Raw genomic sequence first — 26,633 nt, forward strand, 5'->3', positions numbered from 1 at the left:
TGGCATAGACATATGATATATTTTGATGAGGACAGCTGCATATCAAAGTACCAATGACTTAATATGACTCAGTGTCTGGCAGTACAATGTGTGTGTGTGTGTATCATCATCATCATCGTTTAACGTCAGCTTTCCATGCTAGCATGGGTTGGACGATTTGACTGAGGACTGGTGAAACTGGATGGCAACACCAGGCTCCAATCTAATTTGGCAGAGTTTCTACAGCTGGATGCCCTTCCTAACGCCAACCACTCATATATATATATAATAATTATACAAATGATATGTGAGAATGCATATATACATACATATATGTACATACCTACATCTACATGTATACATAGATGCATATCTAGGTACAGGACGTCAAAAAAACATGGACAAAAAAGGAACGGGAACATAAACAAAGCACAAAAAACGGACTTTTTTATGGACATATAGATATATACATACATATGTATACATACATATATATACACACTCTTTTACTCTTATTTGTTTCAGTTATTTGACTGCAGCCATGCTGGAGCACCGCTTTTAGTTGAACAAATCAACCCTAGGACTCATTCTTTGTAAGCCTAGTACTTATTCTATCAGTCTCTTTGCCTGAACCGCTAAGTTACGGAGACGTAAACACACCAGCATCGGTAAGCTGCCACAGGCTGCAATTTCATTTGGCCAGATTTCTATAGCTGGATACATTTCCTCATGCCAACGACTTTACAGTGTGTGCTAGGTGCTTTTAACATGCCTCCAGCATGAGCACTCATATGTGGCACTGTCACGCTGGGACTGGCACGAGTGTTTTTCATGTGGCGTTGGTACTGGCATGGGACTCTTGCAGGTCAATTCTCTTCACCAGGAGATGCAGCCTTACTGCTTCTGCTTTGGAGAACACTCTCTAGATGGAGAAGGGTTTGGGCCATTGCTGAGCAGTGGTTCATTTAACTGAATTTAACAAAGAAAAAAAAAAGTATAGCAAGAGTATAAAAAAGAAAAAATGATATGTTACTTACATAGAAGCAGCTGTATCATTAATTGTTGCATTGTAGAAAACCTCTGCAACGTTCCTCGAAGAAAAGGTAGAGATAACAATGGCCAGAAGACCAATAAACATTGTAATTAATTGAAAAGCCTCAATATAAGTGTTGGCTTTCAGTCCACCCTGGAAGATAAAAAAAATGGTTAAGCATGTATTTATTCTTTTGTTTCAGTCATCTGACTGAGGCCGTGCTGAAGCACCACCTTAAAAGGGTTTTAGCTGAAGAAATTGACCCCACGACTCATTGTAAATATAGTACTTATTCTATTGGTCTCTTTTGCCAAACCGCTAGGTTACTGGGACAAAAAACACACCAGCATCAGTTGTTAAGCAATGGCAGGGGGACAAACACAGACACACACACACATTTATATACATACAATAGGCTTCTTTAAGTTTCTTATTTCTTTATTGCCCACAAGGGGCTAAACATAGAGGGGACAAACAAGGACAGACAAAGGGATTAAGTCGATTACATCGAACCCAGTGCATAACTGGTACTTATTTAATCGACCCCGAAAGGATAGAAGATGAAGTCGACCTCGGTGGAATTGGAACTCAGAATTGGAACTCAGACAGACGAAATACCGCTAAACATTTCGCCCAGCGTGCTAACATTTCTTATTTCTTTATTGCCCACAAGGGGCTAAACATAGAGGGGACAAACAAGGACAGATAAAGGGATTAAGTCGATTAAATCAACCCCAGTGCGTAACTGATATTTAATTTATCGACTCCGAAAGGATGAAAGGCAAAGTCGACCTCGGCGGAATGTGAACTCAGAATGTAACGGCAGATGAAATACCGCTAAGCATTTCGCCCAGCGTGCTAACGTTTCTGCCAGCTTGCTGCCTTCCTTCAGTTTCTGTCCACCAAATTCATTCACAAGACTTTGGTTGGTCTAAGGCTATAGCAGAAAACACTTGCCCTAGGTGCCATGCAGTGAGACTGAACCTGAAACCATGTAGTTGGGAAGCAAGCTTTGTACCACACAGCCACACCTGCACTAATGTCCAAGAGATTTTAGGTAGGATACAAATTTTAAATGATATTTTGTTTTATCACATACAGTATCCTTATTAGGTGTGAGGTTCAGTAGTTTTATTTGCAACCATGTGGTCTTAGATTCAGTCCCACAATGTAGCACTATAGATCTTTCTGATTTGGTGGGCGCCATTTTTTATTTATGTTTATTTAGTACAGAAAAGTACAGCTAGTTGTCACTCGTAAGCAAGTACAGAAAAGTACAGCTAGTTGTCACTCGTAAGCAAGTACAGAAAGGTACAGCTAGTTGTCACTCGTAAGCAAGTACAGAAAAGTACAGCTAGTTGTCACTCGTAAGCAAGTACAGAAAAGTACAGCTAGTTGTCACTCGTAAGCAAGTACAGAAAGGTACAGCTAGTTGTCACTCGTAAGCAAGTACAGAAAAGTACTGTTTTAAAACTTCGTATACTTGTATATTTTGTCTTATAGAACAGAGAAAAATTTTTATATTCAAAGTTATTTCATGTTAAAAGTTGTCATATTTCAGTAATTTCAACCAGTCACTGACGTCTATTGGGGTGAAAACAATTACTGCTGTGGAATGTAAACATAAATAACAGTACTGCCGATAGTTGTTGACAAACGACGGCACTAATTTTATTCAAGGGAAAAGATCCCATTACACCGCTATAACGTATTGTTTACATTCCACAGCAGTAATTGTTTTCACCTCAATTGACGTCAGTGATTGGTTGAAATTACTGAAATACGACAATTTTAACATGGAATAACTTTAAAAGGATAAAATTTTCTCAATAACACTAAGAGTAAAAGATGTTTTATATGACACATTCTACCAGTGAAAGTATGAAAGTGTTTCGTTAAGAAAACAAGTGGCGCCCGAGATCCGAAAAGACTTCTACTATTGTTTTGAGGCAAACAATGCTCTGTTTTGTATAAATCTAATTCTTTTGGTGATGAGGTAGGACAATTGTTATGCTGATGAAGAAGACTATTGAGTTAGAAACACAACTGCCTTCAAGAGTACTCATATCTCCAGACAATAAGTCTATCCATTTCCTTAATAGCAATGTCAATTTTCTAGTCATTAGCCTGATTCTGACTGTTTATATGTATATGCATGTCATCATCATCATCATGTAATGTCCACTTTCCATGCTGGCATGGGTTAAATGGTTTAACATGGAGCTGTCCAAACTCCAGCTGTCTGTTGAGTTATAGTTTCTATGTCTGAATTTATGTGAATAATGAGACCTTTGGAAATGTGCTGTGCGTGAGAAGACCCGGCAAGCCAAGTGAGATCGTTGCCAGTGCCCCTGGACTGGCTCTTGTGCGGGTGGCACATAAGATGTACCATCCTGAGTGTGACCATTGCCAGTACCGCTTGACTGGCCTTGTAGGGTTTTCGAGCGAGATCGTTGCCAGTGCCCCTGGACTGGCTCTTGTGCGGGTGGCACATAAAAGACACCATTTCGAGCGTGGCCGTTTTCATGCGGGTGACACGTAAAAGCACCCACTACACTCTCTGAGTGGTTGGCGTTAGGAAGGGCATCCAGCTGTAGAAACTCTGCCAAATTAGATTGGAGCCTGGTGTAGCCATCCGGTTGCACCAGTCCTCAGTCAAATCGTCCAACCCATGCTAGCATGGAAAGCGGACGTTAAACGATGATGATGATGATGATGAATACTACAATTAAACAATTTATTGCTGTCATTGACCTTGTACCGCCTGAATAATAAAAAAAAAAATGCTCAGTAAAAGGGAAACCACTCCCTAGCTTAAAAGGACCATTAATCTTCTCTTTCTTTTTTGTTCTCTTTGCATTCCATCACCACTCTTACTCTCTCTCTATTTTCAACATTACCCTCTCAAGTTTTCATTTCCTTCCTCTTTCTAACCACTCTTCTATTATACATGTTAACAAGTCATTCTCTGCCACTTACTGTCATTCGCCATTATGACACCACATTCATAGACTAAACAAAGCAAACCTTTCTTTGGTTTTTAAAGTACTTCTTCCAACGAGATATTTCTAGTATCGTACACTTAACCCTTTAGCATTTAAACCGGCCATATCCGGCCAAAAGTATTCTGCCTATTCTATGTTCAAACTGGCCAGATCTGGTCTCTCACACCAACCCTACAATATCGTTTTAAAAATTAACAGCTACCTCATCAAAATCTCATAGCTACAAGATAATACATGATTAGTTCAAAATAATATGGATAAAAAAGCATTAATTATGGTAGAATAATGTGAATACTAAAGGGTTAATGAATAAATTGACAATGATCACCATTACTATTATTTTTTGATTTTATCTCTTTTTCTTTTTTTATTTATAAATCCATGCACCACAGATGCAAATTATTATATAAAAGACTTTGATGTGGCTAAAAGAAAAAAAATTACTTTTGGGGAGACTGACATTTCAGGAGTTCTCTCCCTTGCTTTATCAGATTTTTTTTCTTCTGCTCTTTACTTTTTCACTTGTTTCAGTCATTTGACTGCGGCCATGCTGGAGCACCGCCTTTAGTCGGAGAAATCGACCCCAGGACTTATTCTTTGGAAGCCTAGTACTTATTCTATCGTTCTCTTTTGCCGAACCGCTAAGTTACGGGGACGTAAACACACCACCATCAGTTGTCAAGCGATGTTAGGGGGACAAACACAGACACCCAAACACATACACATATATATATATATATATGACGGGCTTCTTTCAGTTTCCGTCTACCAAATTCACTCACAAGACTTTGGTCGGCCCGAGGCTATAGTAGAAGACACTTGCCCAAGGTGCCACGCAGTGGGACTGAACCCAGAACCATATGGTTGGTAAGCCAGCTACTTACCGTAATTTAAAATTAATTAAAAAATATTTTTGGTTCACTACCTCAAAGGTGATAAAAATGAAACATTCTGACTATTTTAAAAACACATTTTAGTTATGTATCCCATAAATAATGCGGTTTTTCAATTGCATGAACTAAAAGTCGGAGGACGGGATAAACTACTTGCATCAGCTTGCTATAAAAGCAAGTAGTAATTTTACTATGTACTTATTCTTAGTGCGAGTTTTAAAGAGTGCAGTTCGATTTTAACAGTTATTTTTTGAAAGCTATAATGGAAGTGACAAAGGAGCATATTTGGCATATTTTGCTTTATGAGTTCAATAAAAGCAACAATGCAATGGAAAGTGCAAGGAATATTAATGCAGTATATATGTATCAGACAATAAGCATAAACCAGTGCCAACAGCGGCACCAGAGATTCCGAGCCGGAAACTACAGCCTAGAAGACAAGCCTCATCCTGGAAGATCTGTAGAGCTCAATAAAGATGTCCTGCAAACCCCGGTGGAACAAAATCCATCATAACTGTTGAGGAACTAGCAGAGAAGCTTGGATTTGGTCATTCAAATAGTCATTCAAGTCAGCGCTAGGAGAAGAACGACCATCTTTGGTTTCAAGATGAAAGGTGTTATTCAATCAAGATAATACTTGGCCACATACAGTGAGGATGACATTCCAAAGGCTGGAGCAGTTTGAATGAGAAACTATGCCCCACCATATTTGCTGGACATTGCCCCATCTGGTTATCATTTATTCTGCAGTCTTCAAAATCATTTGGATGAAAAAAATGAATTCTGAGGTCAGAACAGTACTGGAGGATTATTTTTTGCCACAGAAAAGTGAATTTTGGATAGATGGAAGAGCATTGTAGAAAATGAAGGAGAGTATATTTTAGACTAAGCAAGAAGTTTGTTTATCTTAATTTTGAAAAATAAAAGAAGTATATAAAAAGCACATTATTTATGAGAGGGCCCAATACTTATAGTCCTGATAGATATTATTGTTTAGTCCCAGGTCAGCTTCACCTTTTAACAGACTGTATCTGGCCAAAATATTCTGTTTAAAGTTAAAACTGACCAGAGCCAACCTCATAAACCTACCCTACAATGTCATTCTAGAAATATACAATCACATCATTGAAATCTTGAAGCTACAAGATAATGCATGATTAATTAAAAACAACGTGAGTAAATAAGCAATTAAATGGACAAAGAAATCTGAATGCTAAAGAGTTAAATCAACTTAACCTTATGATAAAACGTTTTCTAGCAATAACCATCTCATTTTTATTTAAAAATATGTATTTAAGATTACACTATCTAACATGTCCTTTCGTTCTTCTTAGGGAGTGATTTGAGGGAGATTTGGTTTCTATTTCTAGCAAGTTGAATGATCACAAAGAGACTTCCTCAATGGTTCGACAGTCGTAGTAAAATGACAGAACAGCTTGACAACTGATAAGATATTGATTTTACACACACGCTTGTGCATGCACACACACACACACACACAGAGGAGAAGACGTGGCTGTTTGGTAAGAAGTTTGCTTCCAAAGTGTCTTCTACTATAACCCTCAGCTCACCATAGCATTGTGAGTAGATTTGGTAGAGGGAAACCCAAAAATGCCAATATGTGTGTGTGTACACACGCACACACACACACACACACACGACAGGTTTCTTTCAGTTTCCATCAACCAAATCCACCAACAAGGCTTTGGTTGGACCAAGGCTATAGTAGAAAACACTTGCCCAAGGTGTCATGAAGTGAGACTGAACCTGGAACCATGTGATTGGGAAGTAAGCTTCTTACCACACAGCCACACCTGCACCTGTGTGTGTGTGTGTGTGTGTGTGTGTGTGTGTGTATTTGTGTGTGTGTGCACATGCATGTGTATATGATGATGATGATGATTGCCTTATCTAGTCAGATGATAGCCATCTCATGTTCAAACTGATTGTTCTGATTTACTTTCGTCCCTGCATATTCATGGATATGACTTCATGCCATGCATCCATCGCCATAGGATTTTATATAATGCAAAACAGATCAAGAAATGATAGCGAGGTGTCTGTATGTGATTAGATTTAAGTGACCAAAGCTTCTGCAATACTTTTGCCAATCTCTTGGTCACCACAGTAAGCTCCAGACTGGTACTATTTGGACTGCAAGTTTTATGCCAGAGTATCTTTCTCTTAGAAGAGCTACCTCCCCAACGGGTTTTTTTTTTTAAAAAGAAATGGAAGCCTCCTCTACCCTTGGGAAATCTATAAAACACATAGATGGGACTCTGACAGGTACTGTAGTTCTCGGTCAGAACAAACTTGGGAGCAATGGTAACTAAGTGGTGACTCCATGCTCCTAACAACTCCAGAATTCTTCATGCCATGCATTCATCACCATAGGACTTTATAAAATGCAAAAGAGATTAAGAATGATAACAATCAAGAAATGATAGCAAGACATCTGTACATCATCGGATTTAATAATAATATTCTTTATTATAAATGATTTTTACTTTACATAAAATATTCTTTACATTCTACTGTTATTTTATTGCCATTTATTTACAAGTATTATAAATTTTATAGGTAAAATATTTTTCAGGGAATGAATTACGATTTATAATAACATTGCTACAATGGGAGATTATTGCTCTGCTTTATGAGATTTTGCTTTATGAGTGGTCTCCAGGAACAAATTCTTGTCTATTCTAGGCACAAGGCCCGAAATTTTGGAGGCGGGGGCTAGTTGATTCGATTGACCCCAGTACACAACTGATACTTAATCTATTGACCCTGAAAGTATGAAAGGCAAAATCAACCTCAGCAGAATTTGAACTCAGAACGTAAAGACAGATGAAATACCGCTAAGCATTTCGCTCGGTGTGCTAACGTTTCTGCCAGTTCTATTGCTTGACAAAAGCCTCTGCAACACTATTACCAATCTCTTGGTCACCATTGTAGGTTCCAGACTGGTATTATTTTGACTACAAGTTTTATACCAGAGTATCTTTTTCCTAGAAAAGTTACCAACCCCACAAGTTTATTAAAAATAATGGAAGCCTCCTCTACCGCTGGGAAATCTATTAAACACATAAATGGGACTGACAGGTGCTACTGTTCTGAGTCAGAGCAGACTTGGGAGTAATGGCAATTAAGGGGTGACTCCATGCTTCTGACAACTCCAGAATTCTTGAACTGGAGCCCCACCAACAGATGTAGTTTAATATCATACCCAGGAGGGCAAATTCACTCAAGGTGCCGTGCAGTGAGACTGAAGCCAAAACCATGTAATGGTTGTGAAGAAAACTTCTTACTGACACAGCCATGTCTATCACTAATATTTAGAAGAAAAAGGAAAATGGAAAAAAGTCTAACAGGTTTAAACAATAAATCTCCAAGTGTAAATGTTCTACAAGACATGCAGTATTGTAAAATCTATTTCAGATTTCACAACAAAGAAATTTTATACAACTACTTCTTAGACTTCAATTATATAAAATGCAGTTTTTTTTTTCCCCTGCTTAAAGCATAAACTTTAAATGGAAACAATCAATAAGCTTAACAGCAAAAGAAGTAAGAAAAACAATCGCCAAAAATGACTTTAAAGAATTCCATTATGCCGACGGAACTGAAAATCAATAGTTGAGTTAGTGTTAACATGATTAATGTATCTGTCGTTAAAAAGCTAACTAGATATAAATATAGTAGTAGTAGTAATGGTGGTGGTGGCAGCTGTAGCAGTAGCGGTGGTGGTGGTAGTAGCAGTGGTGGTGGTGATTTGTGATTTAGGCACAAGGCTTAGAATTTTGAGGGGAACAGGGTTAGTTGATTCTGTTGACTCCATTACTTGACCGGTTACTATATTTTTATCAATGCCAAAAAAGATGAAAGGCAAAGTTGACCTCAGCAGGATTTGAACTCAGAATGTAAAGAGTCAGACAAAAAAAAAAAAAAAAATACCACAATGCATTTTTCCAATGCTCTAATAATTCTGACAGCATAATATTAAGATGATGATGATGATGATGATGATTCAATAATAGTCAATGTATGGGAAATAATTTCAAACAAATTTGGCTCTTATTCTCCTTTATACATTAAATAATAATACTGAAAATAATAATGGTCCTTTGTACAGGAGGCACAAGGCCTCAAACTGCGGGGAGGGGACTAATCGATTACAGTGACCCCAGTATTTCACTGGTATTTAATTTATCGACCCCGACAGGACAAAAGATAACGTTAACCTTGGCGGAATTTGAACTCAGAAAGTAGAAGCAGACAAAATACTGCCCAGCATTTCTCCTGGTGTGTCAACAATTCTGCAAGCATTTTACCCGGTGCAGTAACGATTCTGCCAGTTTGCTGCCTTAGTAGTAATAGTAATAATAATGATAATAATAATAATAATAATGATGATAATAATAATAATAATAATAATAATAATAATAATAATAATAATAATGATAATAATAATAATAATAATTCCATACAGTAAACATAAGAGCACCACAGCAAACCACAGCACATACCCAAGGCGCACAGAGCTGCGCTCGGTAGTGAAGTGAAAGCACGTTATAAAAATAAAACTACCGAATAATAATAATAATAATAGTTTCTTTATTGGCCACAAGGGCTGAATACAAATAATAATAATAATAATAATAATAATAATAATAATAATAATAATAATAGAAAGTTTTACTCACTAATGCTGTGTACAAGGAACAGATCATACCAATGGATATTATAGATATTGTTGAATCTTTTTTGAGAACTAGAAAATAATGGATCAAAATAAACACAAATTTTAAAACAAGAAATGAAATAAAATGAACAAATGAAAATAAGTAAACACCCAACTAATATTGTGCATATGCTTGAAATTGTTGATACCAATATTTGCATAGAACCACAGCTGTATGCCATCTATTTCTTCCAACTATGTAACCCTTTTGATACTAACTCATCTGAAACTGCCCCTGGTTCTATGATACAAAACCCCATTTTATAGAGGTAATATTTATCCCCACTTACACATGGTTATTCTGTTACTATACTGCGATAGTTATCAAGAGAGAAATTTTCATATTGGCCTTTTGGTGCAAAATGCACTCTTGTTTACATTGAGAGCAGAGAGATGAATAGTGATATATGTTGTTGTTGTTGGCACTCCGTTGCTTACGACGTCGAGGGTTCCAGTTGATCCGATCAACGGAACAGCCTGCTCGTGAAATTAACGTGCAAATGGCTGAGCACTCCACGGACACGTGTACCCTCAACGTAGTTCTTGGGGATATTCAGGGTGACACAGTGTGACAAGGCTGAACCTTTGAATTACAAGCACAACAGAAACAGGAAGTAAGAGTGAGAGAAAGTTGTGGTGGAAGAGTACAGCAGGGTTCTCCACCATCCCCTGCCGGAGCCTCGTGGAGCTTTAGGTGTTTTCGCTCAATAAACACTCACAACGCCCGGTCTGGGAATTGAAACCGCGATCCTATGACTGCGAGTCCTCTGCCCTAACCACTGGGCTATTGTGCCTCCACAAATAATGATATAAACAAGAGAGCATTTTGCATCAAAAGCCTATATGAGAGTTTCTCCCATGGGATCTGCCACAGTATAGTTTGTTCTAACAGAACATTCATGTTTAAGTGGGGATAAATATTACCTCTTGGTATTAATACTGCCTGTTACTAACGTATATGTTTTAACAAGCTCATTTACTAATTGCGACACCAGTGCCTGTTCTGGTACTGTTTTTCTATATGTCACTGGTGGAGAGATGAGTTGTTGCCAGCTCTAGTGGTTGATCGTCCATCATTGAAGAGACCAAGGAAGGTTGAAATTACGTGATCTGGTGGTCTCGGCCCTGGAGGTGGCAGGGATTTATCTCCTTGCTAGCAATATAAACAAGATACTTAATTTATTGACCCTGAAAGGATGAAAGGCAAAATCGACCTCAGCAGAATTAGAACTCAGAACGTAAAGACAGATGAAATACCGCTAAGCATTTCGCCCGGTGTGCTAACGTTTCTGCCAGTTCTATTGCTTGGCAGTTTCCGCCTGCAAAGCAAAAGACTGCAAAGTAAAAGAATAATATTACTTATTTTTCCCATACACATTAATACACACACACACAATATATATATATGTATGTATGCCTTATAAGTATGTGTGTACGCATTATCAAGAAATAAGACAGAAGTGTAACAGGATATATGCGTGTATTTTAAAGTGATTATTACAGCTCTTTCATGATGTAATTTTTTCAGTTTAAACGTACAATTTCAGATCAAGTCAATTCGGTTAGTCCTAAGTATTTCATAATCAGAAAGTAAATGATACAAGGGACATAACTCTACCCTATGTGGACCAAATTTATAACGACTGATCTATTATCTTCCCGTTGTATTCATTCCGTGCTTCATATCCCTTCTGCAATAAAATTCGGAAGATGATTAGTCTTTTAATAAATGTTTGAAAAAAGTGTAGTGTTAATTAAGGAAAATACGGCGAACATCAGCAATAGGTGGCTCACATAAGTTGAAATTTCTCCGTTTTGATGAAGATTTTTCAGATTTCTTTTTTTCATGTTGCTCTTGGAAATGAACTGGAGCGTCTTTTTACTAAAAATATTTTTTTCGAAAAATGCTTTCTTTTCATCCCACCCCCTTTCCTGACAAATTTTGGTCGATTTTGCGGGCACTACGCACGGTGATTTTTTCAGGCACTTAAACATTACAGGGGTAGCTTTTCGGTTAAACCCTGCCCCCACCCCAACTAAATATTTTCAGACGATAAAGTGTGTGATCAAAGTGAGATTTGGCCGTTGCTTCTAGCATATCCCATGACCACCTTCCTCGTTTCTTTCCTCACTCTGACAAGTATTGATGTTTTTCAATATTTTCTTCCCCACTAAAAGCATAAACTCATTTATGCTATCAAAAAGAACTTGTTTTGAAAATTTATGATTTTTATCAACCCTAAACCTTATCAGTTCAGTTATGAGATATGCAAGAAACAACAGTCAAATTTCCCTTTAATCACATACTTTATCGTCTAAAAATATTTCCTTTCTCCTCTTTTTTTTTTTTTACTGAACAGGTTTCTCTAGTTTTTAAGTGCATAATGCCTCAAAAAAATCATTGTGTGTAGTGCCTACAAAACGACCGAAATCGGTCTAGAGAGGGGAAGATGGGGGGGGGGGGAGGTTAACCCCCACCACGCAGTTTTATGAAAAATTTCATTTTCCTTATTTACAATTGACAGATATTTGTCCTCATCTTGTTTGTTGTTAACACCTTCATCAGGTGTCTTGGGGAAATTTCGAAGTTGGGTTCTCATTCCTAAGGTATTTTTTGATATTATTATTATTATTGTTGTTGCCTTTGCACAGCTTCTAGCACTGGAGATGTACTATGGTGTCAGTTGTTCACTACCAGTGAACTAAGGTAACACCTCTTATTTTTCGAGCACCTTCCGGTGTATTCGAGCGGTTCCAAGCAGTGCTGTTTTCTGCAAGTGCCCCACCCTTATTGCAGCCCCTATATGTTCCACGTACTTCTCAAGATTTTTGCTCACTGTTCCCAGGGCTCCGACAATTATTGGTACTACTGCTACCTTTATCATCGACCACAACTGCTTAATTTCCCAAGCTAACCTGTCATATCTCTCGCCTTTTCTTTCTTCCTTATCACATACCTTGTTGTCAGCTGGGCATGCTATGTCTATGATCCAGCATAGTTTGTTTTCTTTCTCAATTAAGACTATGTCCGGCTTCCTATTCTCAATCTCATGGTTGCACTGAGTCATAAAATGCCATAGGATCTTTGCATTTCTATTTTCGACAATGCCTTCAGGTTTGTGGTTGTACCAAGTTTTTGCTCTGTCAAGTGCATACTTGTTGTAAATTGTCCAATGGACAAGCCTGGTTATATTGTCATGGCGTTTCTTATATTCCATCTGGGCTAGTGGTGTACATTGGCTGGTAATATGCCATGCGGTTTCACTGTTTTGTCCACAGATTCTGAGCTTATCACTTTCTGATGTATTGTCTACTCTGTATTTTATGTAGTCTGTTCTTAGTGCTTGTTCTTGGGCAGCATAGATTAGGGCCTCCGTTTCCAGTTTTAAATCACTTTTAGTCATCCGCAGCCATCTTTTTTCTCTGTCTGTCTTATCTTCAACATCTCTATGAAATTGACCATGCATTGAATTCAGTTGTTGTCTTAAATTCATGCTTATTCATTTTCTAAGCTTCCTAAATTCATGCTACGTTATATTCTAATCACCCAGAATTCATTGCTCTTTTAAAAAATTACGATTTATGCATTGTTGTCTCTCAAATATTTAAAATCTACAATTAAGAGCCCTCTCTACTCGCTGGCGGTACCTACCCACCACCACTACCCATTTTCCTTTATTCAAAAATTCTTATCGCTCCTTAAAATTATGGCTTTTAAGTGTTGATTTCTCAGCCCAAGAATTACAGCGTGATGTGCTGCTTGACTGGTCCCCCCTCTCCCTCTCTCTCTCTCTCTCTCTCTTTATATATATATATGATGATGATGATGATGATCTTTCTCCCGCCATGCCTCTGTCTACCCCTCCATCCCCCTTCGTAGTTTTTCCTTTAAGGTCTTCAGGTTCTGGCTATATATAAATGAGAAACCCATTCTAAATTATCTCGCTGACGTACTACGACGAAATACCCAAGATGCAGATAAGATAGAGATTTTTATTTATTTACGGCCTCAAACATCTCAATACCTTGCGCTTTCTTGTTTCTCTCCATGAAATTCAATTGAATTCAGTTGTTGTCTTAAATTCATGCTTATTCATTTTCTAAGCTTCCTAAATTCATGCTACGTTATATTCTAATCACCCAGAATTTATTGCTCTTTTAAAAAATTACGATTTATGCATTGTTGTCTCTCAAATATTTAAAATCTACAATTAAGAGCCCTCTCTACTCGCTGGCGGTAACCCGCCCTCCCACCCCCTCCACCGGAAGTTCATTCGTCTGTCATCCCTCTGTCATCCCACCCCCTCCACCGGAAGTTTCATTCCTCTGTCATCCCACCCCCTCCACCGGAAGTTCATTCCTCTGCCATCCCACCCCCTCCACCGGAAGTTCATTCCTCTGTCATCCCACCCCCTCCACCGGAAGTTCATTCCTCTGCCATCCCACCCCCTCAACCGGAAGTTCATTCCTCTGTCATCCCACCCCCTCCACCGGAAGTTCATTCCTCTGTCATCCCACCCCCTCCACCGGAAGTTCATTCCTCTGCCATCCCACCCCCTCCACCGGAAGTTCATTCCTCTGTCATCCCACCCCCTCCACCGGAAGTTCATTCCTCTGCCATCCCACCCCTCCACCGGAAGTTCATTCCTCTGTCATCCCACCCCCTCCACCGGAAGTTCATTCCTCTGTCATCCCACCCCCTCCACCGGAAGTTCATTCCTCTGTCACCCCGCCCCCTCCACCGGAAGTTCATCCCTTTGTCATCCTGTCAACCTCGGCTGTCTCCCGGAACCCATCTAGTGGCCTTGGCCATCCTCTCCCCTACCTTTGGGTAGCGCATTAAGGTTGAGAAATGTTTGCAGGTTGTGGGTAATGTTTTGCTTATGAATTCTTCCAATTGCAAGTTTTCTTTTCAGGTACACGACACTGCTTTTCCTCTTCCCAGGCTACAGGCCCACACCCCCAACACCCATACTGTTAGGATTGGCACTCTCAACGTCGGCACGCTGAAAGGTAGATCTGGTGAAATTGTTGAGATGCTTGAACGGAGATGCGTAGATATGTGCTGCATCCAGGAAGTAAGATGGAGAGGAGGTTCTGCAAGGTTCCTCACAGGCAAAGAACACAGGTACAAGATTTTCTGGGCAGGGAACACTGACGGGGTCGGGGGCGTAGGAATACTTCTAGCGGAGAAATGGGTGGATAAGGTAATCGAGGTCGTTAGAGTAAGTGACAGAGTACTTAAGATCAGACTAGTGCTTCATCATAGATTAGCTACTGTCATCTCAGCCTATGCACCTCAACCTGGGCTACCAGATGGTCTGAAAGACCAATTCTATGACACCCTCTTGCAAACTACCTCGTCGACGAGTGACAGGGACCTTCTCTTTGTGGCTGGAGACTTCAACGGTCATGTCGGACGTCGTGCTGGGGGCTTCCATGGCATACATGGAGGCTATGGCTTCGGTTCCCGCAACGAGGAGGGAACCAGACTGCTGGAGTTCTGTGATGCAACCAATCTTATGGTCTGCAATACCAACTTCAGGAAACCTGCCAGTCACCTAGTCACCTACCGCTCCGGCAGACACTCTAGCCAAATCGACTACATCCTCGCCAGAAATAGGGAAAGAGGGCGGCTTATAAATGCCAAAACCTACCCTGGCGAAGAATGTACCCCACAACATAGATTAGTAGTTAGCGACTTTGGGATCAAGGCAAAATGGGTGCCCAGAATTAGACAGGCTTGGAGAAGAAGGGTGTGGAAGCTTAAATACCCTGCAAACGGACAGAGACTTAGAGACAAGTTACTTGAAGCATTTAACGAAATAGAAGGGGATATAGCATCATACAACGTGGAAGACAATTGGAGATTTCTGCGGGACAACCTGTTGAAAGCCACCGACCAGATTTGTGGGTGGTGTAAGGTCCCCTCCCAACCCAGAGTAACGTGGTGGTGGAACAAGGAGGTAGACAGGGCTATTAGACAAAAGAAACAAGCTTGGAAGGACTGGAAGAACGGTGGTAGTAGGGAATTGTACCAATGTGCCAGAAGGGAGGCTAGGCGACAGGTTTATTTAGCCAGAGGGGAAGCAGATAAGGAAAGATTTGCCAATGTTCTGCGCCGTGAGGACCAAAGACTCGAGGTATTTCGGGTTGCAAGACAGTGTAGGAGAGAGAATAGTGATGTTGTAGGAGAGAAATGTGTTCGCATGGATGATGGTACGCTTGCATTAAATGAGGATGCAAAGAAAGAGGTCTGGAGATGCCACTACGATAGATTGCTTAATAAAGAGAATGAATGGGAGAAAGAGAGCCTGCCTTATGTCGACCCAATAGAGGGACCAGCTATCCGAGTTGATAGTACCAGGGTAGATAAAGCAATTAAGAGTATGAAGACCGGGAAAGCCCCCGGCCCATCAGGAATCACTGCAGAGATGCTCAAAATATCTGGCAGTGTTGGCTATAGCCTAGTCACCCGTATTACGAACCAGGTGATACACGAAGGAGTCATACCCTATGACTGGTGTAGCAGCATCATAGTCAACTGCTACAAAGGTAAAGGGGACGCTTTAGATACAAATAATTACAGAGGCATCAAGCTGTTAGATCAGGTTATGAAAGTTACAGAGAGGGTCATAGCCCAACTAATTAGGGAGCGAATCAATTTAGATGAGATGCAGTTTGGGTTCGTGCCAGGTAAAAGCACTACTGATGCCTTATTTCTAGTGAGACAGTTGCAAGAGAAATACCTAGCCAAGGATAAACCTCTGTACCTGGCTTTCGTTGACATGGAGAAAGCCTTTGACAGGGTCCCCCGATCCCTTATCTGGTGGTCAATGAGGAAACTTGGGATAGAAGAATGGCTAGTGAGAGCTGTGCGAGCCATGTACAGAGATGCGGCCAGTAAGGTGAGGGTTGGAAATGAGTACAGCAATGAATTCCGGGTAGAGGTAGGGGTCCACCAAGGTTCCGTCCTCAGCCCCCTATTATTTACCATAGTCCTCCAGGCAATCACAGAGGAGTTCAAGACAGGTTGCCCCTGGGAGCTCCTCTATGCTGATGACCTTGCCCTAATTGCGGAGTCACTATCAGAACTAGAGGAGAAGTTTCAGGTGTGGAAGCAAGGTCTAGAACTGAAGGGCCTTAGAGTCAACCTAGCTAAAACCAAAATCCTAATAAGTAGGAAGGTAGATAAAACACAAACCCCTTCAGGTAGATGGCCCTGCTCAGTATGTAGAAAAGGAGTAGGTAGTAACTCTATAAGATGTACCCGGTGCAAGCTATGGACACATAAGAGGTGCAGCAACATCAAAGGCAGGTTAACTAGCAAGTTAGTTTTTGTTTGTGGCAGATGTTCAGGTGCAATAAAGACTGCAAACAAACAGGAAACAACTTCTATCTCATTCCAGGGTGAAAAACTAGAGGTAGTCGATAGCTTCCGCTATCTGGGCGACCAAGTTAGTAGTGGGGGTGGGTGCGCTGAAAGTGTAGCTGCTAGAATAAGAATAGCCTGGGCAAAGTTTAGAGAGCTCTTACCCCTGCTGGCGACAAAGGGACTCTCACTCAGAGTAAAAGGCAGACTGTATGACGCATGCGTACGAACAACCATGCTACATGGCAGTGAAACATGGGCTGTAACTGCTGAGGACATACGTAAGCTCGCAAGGAATGAAGCCAGTATGCTCCGTTGGATGTGTAATGTCAATGTGAATACCCGTCAGAGTGTAAGTATCTTGAGAGAAAAGCTGAACATTAGAAGCATCAGTTGTGGCGTGCAAGAGAGACGATTGCGCTGGTATGGACATGTGGTGAGAATGGAGGAGGATAGCTGCGTGAAAAAGTGCCACACCCTAACAGTTGAGGGAACCCGTGGAAGAGGTAGGCCCAGGAAGACCTGGGCTGAGGTGGTGAGGCAAGACCTTCGTACATTGGGCCTCACCGAGGCGATGACTACGGACCGAGACCTTTGGAAATGGGCTGTGCGTGAGAAGACCCGGCAAGCCAAGTAAGATCGTTGCCAGTGCCCCTGGACTGGTTCTTGTGCGGGTGGCACATGAGATGCACCATTTTGAGCGTGGCCGTTGCCAGTACCGCCTGACTGGCTCCTGTAGGATTTTCGAGCGAGATCGTTGCCAGTGCCCCTGGACTGGCTTGTGCGGGTGGCACATAAAAGACACCATTTCGAGCGTGGCCGTTTTCGTGCGGGTGACACGTAAAAGCACCCACTACACTCTCTGAGTGGTTGGCGTTAGGAAGGGCATCCAGCTGTAGAAACTCTGCCAAATCAGACTGGAGCCTGGTGTTGCCATCCGGTTTCACCAGTCCTCAGTCAAATCGTCCAACCCATGCTAGCATGGAAAGCGGACGTTAAACGATGATGATGATGATGATGATGATTCTTTTCTTTACCCACCTATTTTCAGTTTCATTCGTCTTCAATTTCTTATATAGTGCTTTATCTTTGCAATCTTTCATCCTACACAAGCCTGACCTTCCTACTTCTAATATTAGCGGTTCTGTGGCATTTTATACATACCATGCTATGTTGTTTTCTCATGCTCTAATGCTGTGTTCACATCCAGTAAGTCCTCTTCCCCCTCTTTTTCTTGGTACATATAGTCTGTCTGTGTCAATTATTATTATTATTATTATTATTATTATTATTATTATTATTATTATTATTCAGGTCACCGCCTGGAATCAAACTCGGAATCTTGGGGTTAGTAGCCCGCGCTCTTAACCACTATGCCATATGCCCGTAGTGGTTAATAATAATAATAATAATAATAATAATAATAATAATAATAATAATAATGATAATAATAATAATAATAATAATAATGATAATAATAATAATAATAATAATAACAACAACATAAAAAAAAACCTTAGGCATGAGAACCCAGGTTCGAAATTTCCCCAAGACGCCTGATGAAGTCTGGAGGGTATACCAGCTGAAACATTATGTTAACAACAAACAAGATGAGGACAAATATCCGTCAATTGTAAATAATGTACATAATTCTCATCTCTTAAATATAGAACTGAAATTTCAGTTTGTTTAAAAGATGCTCCAGATCATTTCCAAAGACACCATGAAATAAAATCTGAAAAATCCCCGTCAAAATGGAGAAGTTCCAATATATGTGGGCCACCTATTGCTGACATCTGCCTTGATTTCTTCACAGAAGGTAAAATACTTAACCCAGTCACACCTGTTCTATGTTTCTGATGGAGCTGCATCACTTTATGCTACTAACCATTTAGCAAATGCACTTTGTTTCTGGCACATGCAAGACAGTTATGGAAGTGACCAAAATAATTTTTCTACATATGTGGTCTTGGGTTCAATTCTATTGTGTGTCACCTTGGGCAAATGACTATATCCCTGGGTCAACCAAAGCCTTTGAGAGTGATTTGGTTGATGGAAACTGAAAAGCTTGGCATATATATATATATATATATATATATATATATATATATATATATATATATATATATATATATATATATATATATATATATATCTTTTTCTTTTTTACTTCTTTCAGTTATTTTTACTTGTTTCAGCAATGTTCCTCATATCTCAGTCCTCTGTTGTCTCCTTCGTAAGGTTCAATGTTTTGAGATAGGTCTTCAGTACATTTTCTCATGTCTGCCAACCCACTAAAGAGAACATATTTCAGAATAAAGGTGGGATGTTTGTGGCAGGATAAACTGATCAAACAAAGACTGGCCCAAACAACAACAATAGCATCTCGATTTAAGGAATTCCATGAACTAACAAGGGAGTCCTTTATACCAACAATTCTCAAATAGGGGTATATGTATCCCTAGAGGTATGCAAGAGAAATTATAGAGGCATGTGAGGTTTGTAGAAGCACTGGAATTTTAAAGTAATCACAAGCGACTTCTTTTCAATGGTGCACTGTCAGATTTAATAAAGATTTTTGTAAAAAAAGAACAAAAAGCTTTATCAAATACAGTGTCTGTAATTCTCGGCTTCCAGATATAATGACAAATTATGCATTGTTTGTTTGATGGTATTTATAAAATGGTATTCACTCATTTTAAAATATATTGTTGCAAAACGCAGCCTCCTGACACGAAAACGGCTCCAACAGCCAAGTTAGCAGCTGGGAAACCACAGACCAGCCCTGCAAGCCAGCTTGCCCAGAGAGGAAGAAGTAGTTGTACATGACTGGATGTCTTGTGTAATGTAGTTTTACATTGCCCAGGTTCATATTGATTGACTGTAGTTCTTTGTCATCCAACTTCACATCTCCTGGTCAACTGACCACCACACATTCACTAACCAGTTTATATAGTCCACCTCACAGAAAAAAACATGCCGAAAATTAATAGAGAACATGCAGCATACTTTAAACCAGTCATATGATCAATGAACATTATTTCTCATTAGAAATAATTATGGACCCATTATTAATTTTTGTTTTGTAGAACTAGAGAACAGTATTTTGAGTACTATTATTTTATATTTATCCAATTATTTCTATTTGCTGCAGACGGTTGCATATCAAGCAATAATAATATCGAGCAGCTTACAGTCACAGTTGTTGGCACTCCGTTGCTTATGACGTCGAGGGTTCCAGTTGATCCGATCAACGGAACAGCCTGCTCGTGAAATTAACGTGCAAGTGGCTGAGCACTCCACAGACACGTGTACCCTTAACGTAGTTCTCGGGGATATTCAGTGTGACATAGTGTGACAAAGCTGACCCTTTGAATTACAGGCACAACAGAAACAGGAAGTAAGAGTGAAAGAAAGTTGTGGTGAAAGAGTACAGCAGGGTTCGCCACCATCCCCTGCCGGAGCCTCAAGGAGCTTTAGGTGTCTTCGCTCAATAAACACTCACAACGCCTGGTCTGGGAATCGAAACTGCGATCCTATGCCCGCGAGTCCGCTGTCCTAACCACTGGGCCATTGCGCCTCCACACAGTCACAGTAGCTAGAACTTTATTCTCTCCTTCATAAAAATATTCTTTATAAGAAGTAAACCAACACTGCTGTACATGACGAAATGGTATGCTGAAGAAAAAGCTGTTTGAAATCCTTGGTTTACAATGTAAAGTAGTACTCAACTGGGGCCCCTGACAGTTCATATAAGATTTTTGGTGGTCTACATAACAAAATAGTAAATTGGGATCTACAATAAGGGACCCTGAAAAAAATTTTACTTTAGATGTATGTATTGGTATGTATTGCAAGAAAGAGCTGGGTTTCTTACTCTGGCGTTTTACATAGTTCAACCTACGCAAGTTAATGTGTGGAAAACAAAATAGGAATTTTGAAAAAAGCTTCTATAAAACTAGTTTTTAAACATAGAATGGCTATGGGGGTTCACCAGATTAAAATAGTAATCAAAGGGATCCATATATAAAAAAAATGGTTGAGAATCACTGATTTACATGATCACTCAGCCTGCTAAAAACAACAGCCAAATCTCTCCCAAATTAAACTTGACCATCTTAAATAAGGAAATACAAGTTAGGTGATGTGCTCCCTACATACTTATAAAAAAATAAGAGAGTCATAGTTGAAATACGTTTGATCCTAAGTTGGTTCATTCAGCTATGATCTGGGGCTAAAAAAACCACTACTACTTGATTTTACAAACTTAATGATATTCCATTACAGTCTTATTGCTACTACCATTAACATAACAGCAAATACTAGCAAACTCAAGTTGTCAGATCTTAATTGCACAATTGAAATTTGGAGTGTCACTAATCATCCAGTGGCAGGGCCAGCCAATGCATTCATAAGACATTTTGCATATGCATGCATGCATACATACATACATATACACAATGGCATGGGTATAAAGAAATGTTATTGTTTGAAACTGCAAGTGAAAACACTGTTGTAAGGTTAATGTTTTGGGAAAAGGAGTGGCTTAGGAAAATAGAACATGGTATTTAGTTGATGAGGTTCTTTGTACAGCCTGTAGCAAATGAAACACAACCACTTAGCTTTTAACTAACTGGGTTGAACTTCTTTGGATATTTAATTAGCCAATGCATGAAAACAAAATGTCCATGAAAAGCAAGCTTACAATTAATAATAGCGGTATTTTGAGAAATAAATCCATAATTAATGTGTGATATGGATAGTGAATTAGGGTCATTAATTCTTTGGCACCAATTGGTCGGCTGAAAAAGGTGGCATAACTTGCTTCTCACTTATATACTTATTTTCATATTGTTAAGAAGCAAAAAATGTATGTTTGTAACCAACAAGGTTTGAACTACTGCAGAAGGAAGTTTTAGAATGAAGCAATGCACATTATTGCTGGATCATAGGAACAGGACCATGAGGAAGTTGAAAAGACAAAAAACTAATAGTGCTAATAATAGGCACAAGGCCTGAAAATTTGTAGGTGGTGGGATAGTCGATTACATCAACCCCAGTGCTTGACTGGAACTGATGTCATTGACCTTGAAAAACTGAAAGGCAAGGTCAACCTCAGTGGAATTTGCAATCGGAATGTAAAAATGGGTGAAATTCCACTAGACATTTTGTTCAATTGACTCTTTGAAATCCACTCACAAAGCTTTGATCAGCCTGGTGCTATAAGTAGAAGATACTTGCCCAAGGAACTATTCAGAGGGATTGAACCCAAAACCATGTGGTTGTAAAACAAACTTCTCACCACACAGCCACACCTGCAGACTAAGTCTTTCAGTTTTATCTAATGAAGGTTTATTTAGTAGAGCAGCACTTGTATATAGAAGCATATGACATATATGCAAGAAATATGACAAATCAATGTACATATAAATATATATATGTAAGCAAAATAATGTACATGATATGAAATATAACATTCTGATACAATGTTTACAGAGTGCAGTGATGCTTTGCCCCTCAAACACTGTGCTGATAATGATAATAGGAGTAGTGATTTTAATCTTTGACATGACCTTAAAAAACAAAAAAAAAAAAACTGGAAATTGTTTAATGAGTTGAATAAATATCATTACATCAGAAGATAATGGGTGATGTTTTTTAGCCATTAAAATAAAGATATTTTGGATTTTACAGGCATTCACAAGCTGTTGAAGGTGTCCTATGCTGATAAGGTGAAAAAAACATCAAGATCTTACAACAGGCTCAGTTCATTGGACACAATGAGAAGAAGACTTGAGCATTTGGTGACAAGAGCAAAACTGAAAGAAAAAAAAAATCACCAGGGAAGATGTGTGTGTTGGCACTCCGTTGCTTATGACGTCGAGGGTTCCAGTTGATCCGATCAACGGAACAGCCTGCTCGTGAAATTAACGTGCAAGTGGCTGAGCACTCCACAGACACGTGTACCCTTAACGTAGTTCTCGGGGATATTCAGCGTGACACAGTGTGACAAGGCTGACCCTTTGAATTACAGGCACAACAGAAACAGGAAGTAAGAGTGAGAGAAAGTTGTGGTGAAAGAGTACAGCAGGGTTCACCACCATCCCCTGCCGGAGCCTCGTGGAGCTTTTAGGTGTTTCCGCTTAATAAACACTCACAACGCCCGGTCTGGGAATCGAAACCGCGATCCTATGACCACGAGTCCGCTGCCCTAATCACAGGGCCATTGCGCCTCCACTCCAGGGAAGATAGAAAGGGATGATACTCAATGGCCTTAACAAATGGCTTTAGAAACACCAGCTCAATAATATACTTAGTTGTGCGTGGGACAAGGAAGAAAAGGTGGATCATGATTACCAATACCTGAAGCATGGCATATCAAGAGAGAAAAGTAAAACGTTTGGAGGTACTTACTTAACTCAAACAAAATAGCAGGTCCATGAAGAACAATTGACAGGTAGACCATCTGTAAAAGTAAAACATAAAGGGAAACCTGTTATTTAAATTATAAGAGAAATTGAAATAATGGCTCTTATCAATCAAGGCTGCAAACAAAAGCAAGAAACAGTTCTAAAACCAGATATAGGCATTAGACTTTGAAGAGACCCAAAGTAAAACAATTAGCAAAAGTGAATTCAGTTAACAATATGAAAGATATGTCAGTGTTTTGTAAGATTATGAAAATATCTAATATTTTCAATGAGACACTGTACATTGAAAAGAAAAGGTAGCTCTTATCCTCTATATATCTCTCAATCTATCAATGCAGATACATATACATACACACATAGATGGATAGATAGATAGATAGATAGATACATACATACATACACACACACATATATGTATATATATATATATATATATATATATATATATATATATATATATATATATATATATATATATATATATATATATATATATATATATATATATAATCATAAATATACAGGGATTAGCATTGAGTTGCTTCTCCAACATACTGAAAATTTAGAAATAGCAGTCAAAGAACTACTGATTCTAAACTACAAATTTTTCTCTAAACGGATGGCGATATTTATACACACATATATATAATCATATATATATATATATAATCATATATATATATATATATATATATATATATATATATATATATATGTTTAACTTTACTTATTTATTTCATTCTGGCAGGGTTTCTATGGCTGGGTCCCATTCCTAAAGCTATACACTGGATGCAGTTTATCTTGGTGCTAACACTAGATAAGATATATATCTAAGAAGACTAATGAGCACTCTTGACCTTGTGGTGTCTCTGCAAACCAATTCAGGGAGTGCATTGAATGCAGTTTATCATAGTACCAACACTAGATAGGCTGTTATATCTTTGATAAGATTAAAGAACACTCTTGATCTTGCAATGTCAGAACGAGGGCAGGTGTGTGAGACGTTCAAAGGTATGATGGAGAAAAAACTAAGTGACTGGAGTTTGAGGATGGAATGACAAAAAAGTGACAGAGCTGTGGAAAGTAAGAGAAGAGAGACAGTAATGGCAGTTACATGTTTGGTAGTGTAAAAGAGATCAAATAATAGATGGTAATAGCATAGTGGTTGGAGTAGGTGTCAAAATGCATGCAAATCCATTACTGTCCCTTGTTGCAGCATGCTGCTCTGTATGGGCATGTTACTTATGACATTTCCAAACACACACACACACACATCCTATCCCCCATATCTACCACTTTTTCAACAACTCTTTCACCATGGACACACCAGTCAATGGATTTCATTCAGCATTGCATGTTATCAATCATCACAATTTTTACCATTTCCTTTGTGTGTGACACAGGATCTTGAGGTTAATCTTCTCCACTTCATACTATGTCTTTGTTGGTTTTCATTTTGCATAGGATGATCCACATTTTAGTGCATTGTTGTTGTTATTAATCAAGTCTCTTAGGTAATAGAATTTATCAACAACTTCTAAGGACCTATTTGAGTATTTGAGAATATCTATTTTCTGGGGCTCTTAGTGCACCTGTGCATCATCATCATCCTCATCCTCATCATCATCATCATCATCATCATCATCATCGTTTAACGTCCACTTTCCACGCTAGCATGGGTTGGATGATTTGACTGAGGACTGGTGGACCAGATGGCTACACCAGGCTCCAATCTGATTTGGCACAGTTTCTACAGCTGGATGCCCTTCCTAACGCCAACCACTCCGAGAGTGTGGTGGGTGATTTTATGTGCCACCGGCATGAAGGCCAGTCAGGCGGTACTGGCAACGGCCACGCTTGAAATGGTGTATTTTACCTGCCACCTGCACAGGAGCCAGTCCAGTGGTACTGGCAACGATCTCGCTTAAATGTCTGCATCTGCTGTATAAAACATCTGTCTCTTTGTTAGCTGCCTGTGACCCTGCTTTGCCTCTTGTGCATCCATAGTTTATACTGGCTATACTGCATGGAATCTACTCATTCTTTTTCTGCATATTGAGCATAGACATTTATATTGCAGGGTCCTGTCTTCTCTCTCACAAAAGTTTCACTAAGTTTATCTAAAGGGCTCTTAATTCAAGGTCTTGGGTTCAGGTTGAGAATTTCTTCACCAAATCATTGGTAATTCAGCTGTTCTTTCAGACATCTAGTCTTAAAACTCTTATGACATGGCCAAGTGGACAATAACAAATGTGAACTGAAGACTGAGTTTTGATGAACTATAGCAAGTTAGTTTTTGTTTGTGGCAGATGTTCAGGTGCAATAAAGACTGCAAACAAACAGGAAACAACTTCTATCTCATTCCAGGGTGAAAAACTAGAGGTAGTCGATAGCTTCCGCTATCTGGGCGACCAAGTTAGTAGTGGGGGTGGGTGCGCTGAAAGTGTAGCTGCTAGAATAAGAATAGCCTGGGCAAAGTTTAGAGAGCTCTTACCCCTGCTGGCGACAAAGGGACTCTCACTCAGAGTAAAAGGCAGACTGTATGACGCATGCGTACGAACAACCATGCTACATGGCAGTGAAACATGGGCTGTAACTGCTGAGGACATACGTAAGCTCGCAAGGAATGAAGCCAGTATGCTCCGTTGGATGTGTAATGTCAATGTGAATACCCGTCAGAGTGTAAGTATCTTGAGAGAAAAGCTGAACATTAGAAGCATCAGTTGTGGCGTGCAAGAGAGACGATTGCGCTGGTATGGACATGTGGTGAGAATGGAGGAGGATAGCTGCGTGAAAAAGTGCCACACCCTAACAGTTGAGGGAACCCGTGGAAGAGGTAGGCCCAGGAAGACCTGGGCTGAGGTGGTGAGGCAAGACCTTCGTACATTGGGCCTCACCGAGGCGATGACTACGGACCGAGACCTTTGGAAATGGGCTGTGCGTGAGAAGACCCGGCAAGCCAAGTAAGATCGTTGCCAGTGCCCCTGGACTGGTTCTTGTGCGGGTGGCACATGAGATGCACCATTTTGAGCGTGGCCGTTGCCAGTACCGCCTGACTGGCTCCTGTAGGATTTTCGAGCGAGATCGTTGCCAGTGCCCCTGGACTGGCTTGTGCGGGTGGCACATAAAAGACACCATTTCGAGCGTGGCCGTTTTCGTGCGGGTGACACGTAAAAGCA

General features: G+C 39.7%; 1 protein-coding gene across 10 annotated transcripts in view; it reads right to left on the reverse strand.

Moving 5' to 3' along the window:
* The window catches only part of LOC106880188 (sodium-dependent multivitamin transporter), a 153,281-nt gene that overhangs the window by 30,543 nt on the left and 96,105 nt on the right, over positions 1–26,633 (reverse strand). For all 10 annotated transcript variants that reach the window (XR_016242629.1, XR_016242627.1, XR_016242628.1 and 7 more), the window contains 3 exons: positions 23,438–23,489; positions 9,614–9,681; positions 1,017–1,165 (listed from right to left, as the gene is read on the reverse strand). Coding sequence is in view for 7 of the 10 variants with exons in the window: in XM_089355283.1 (XP_089211409.1) it covers positions 1,017–1,165; positions 9,614–9,681; positions 23,438–23,489 (269 nt within the window). In the remaining 3 variants the exon portion in view is untranslated. The remainder of the gene's footprint in view (positions 1–1,016; positions 1,166–9,613; positions 9,682–23,437; positions 23,490–26,633) is intronic.

Source organism: Octopus bimaculoides, chromosome 7 (assembly GCF_046866305.1).
Source record: "Octopus bimaculoides isolate indiv1 chromosome 7, ASM4686630v1, whole genome shotgun sequence".
NCBI lineage: Eukaryota > Metazoa > Mollusca > Cephalopoda > Octopoda > Octopodidae > Octopus > Octopus bimaculoides.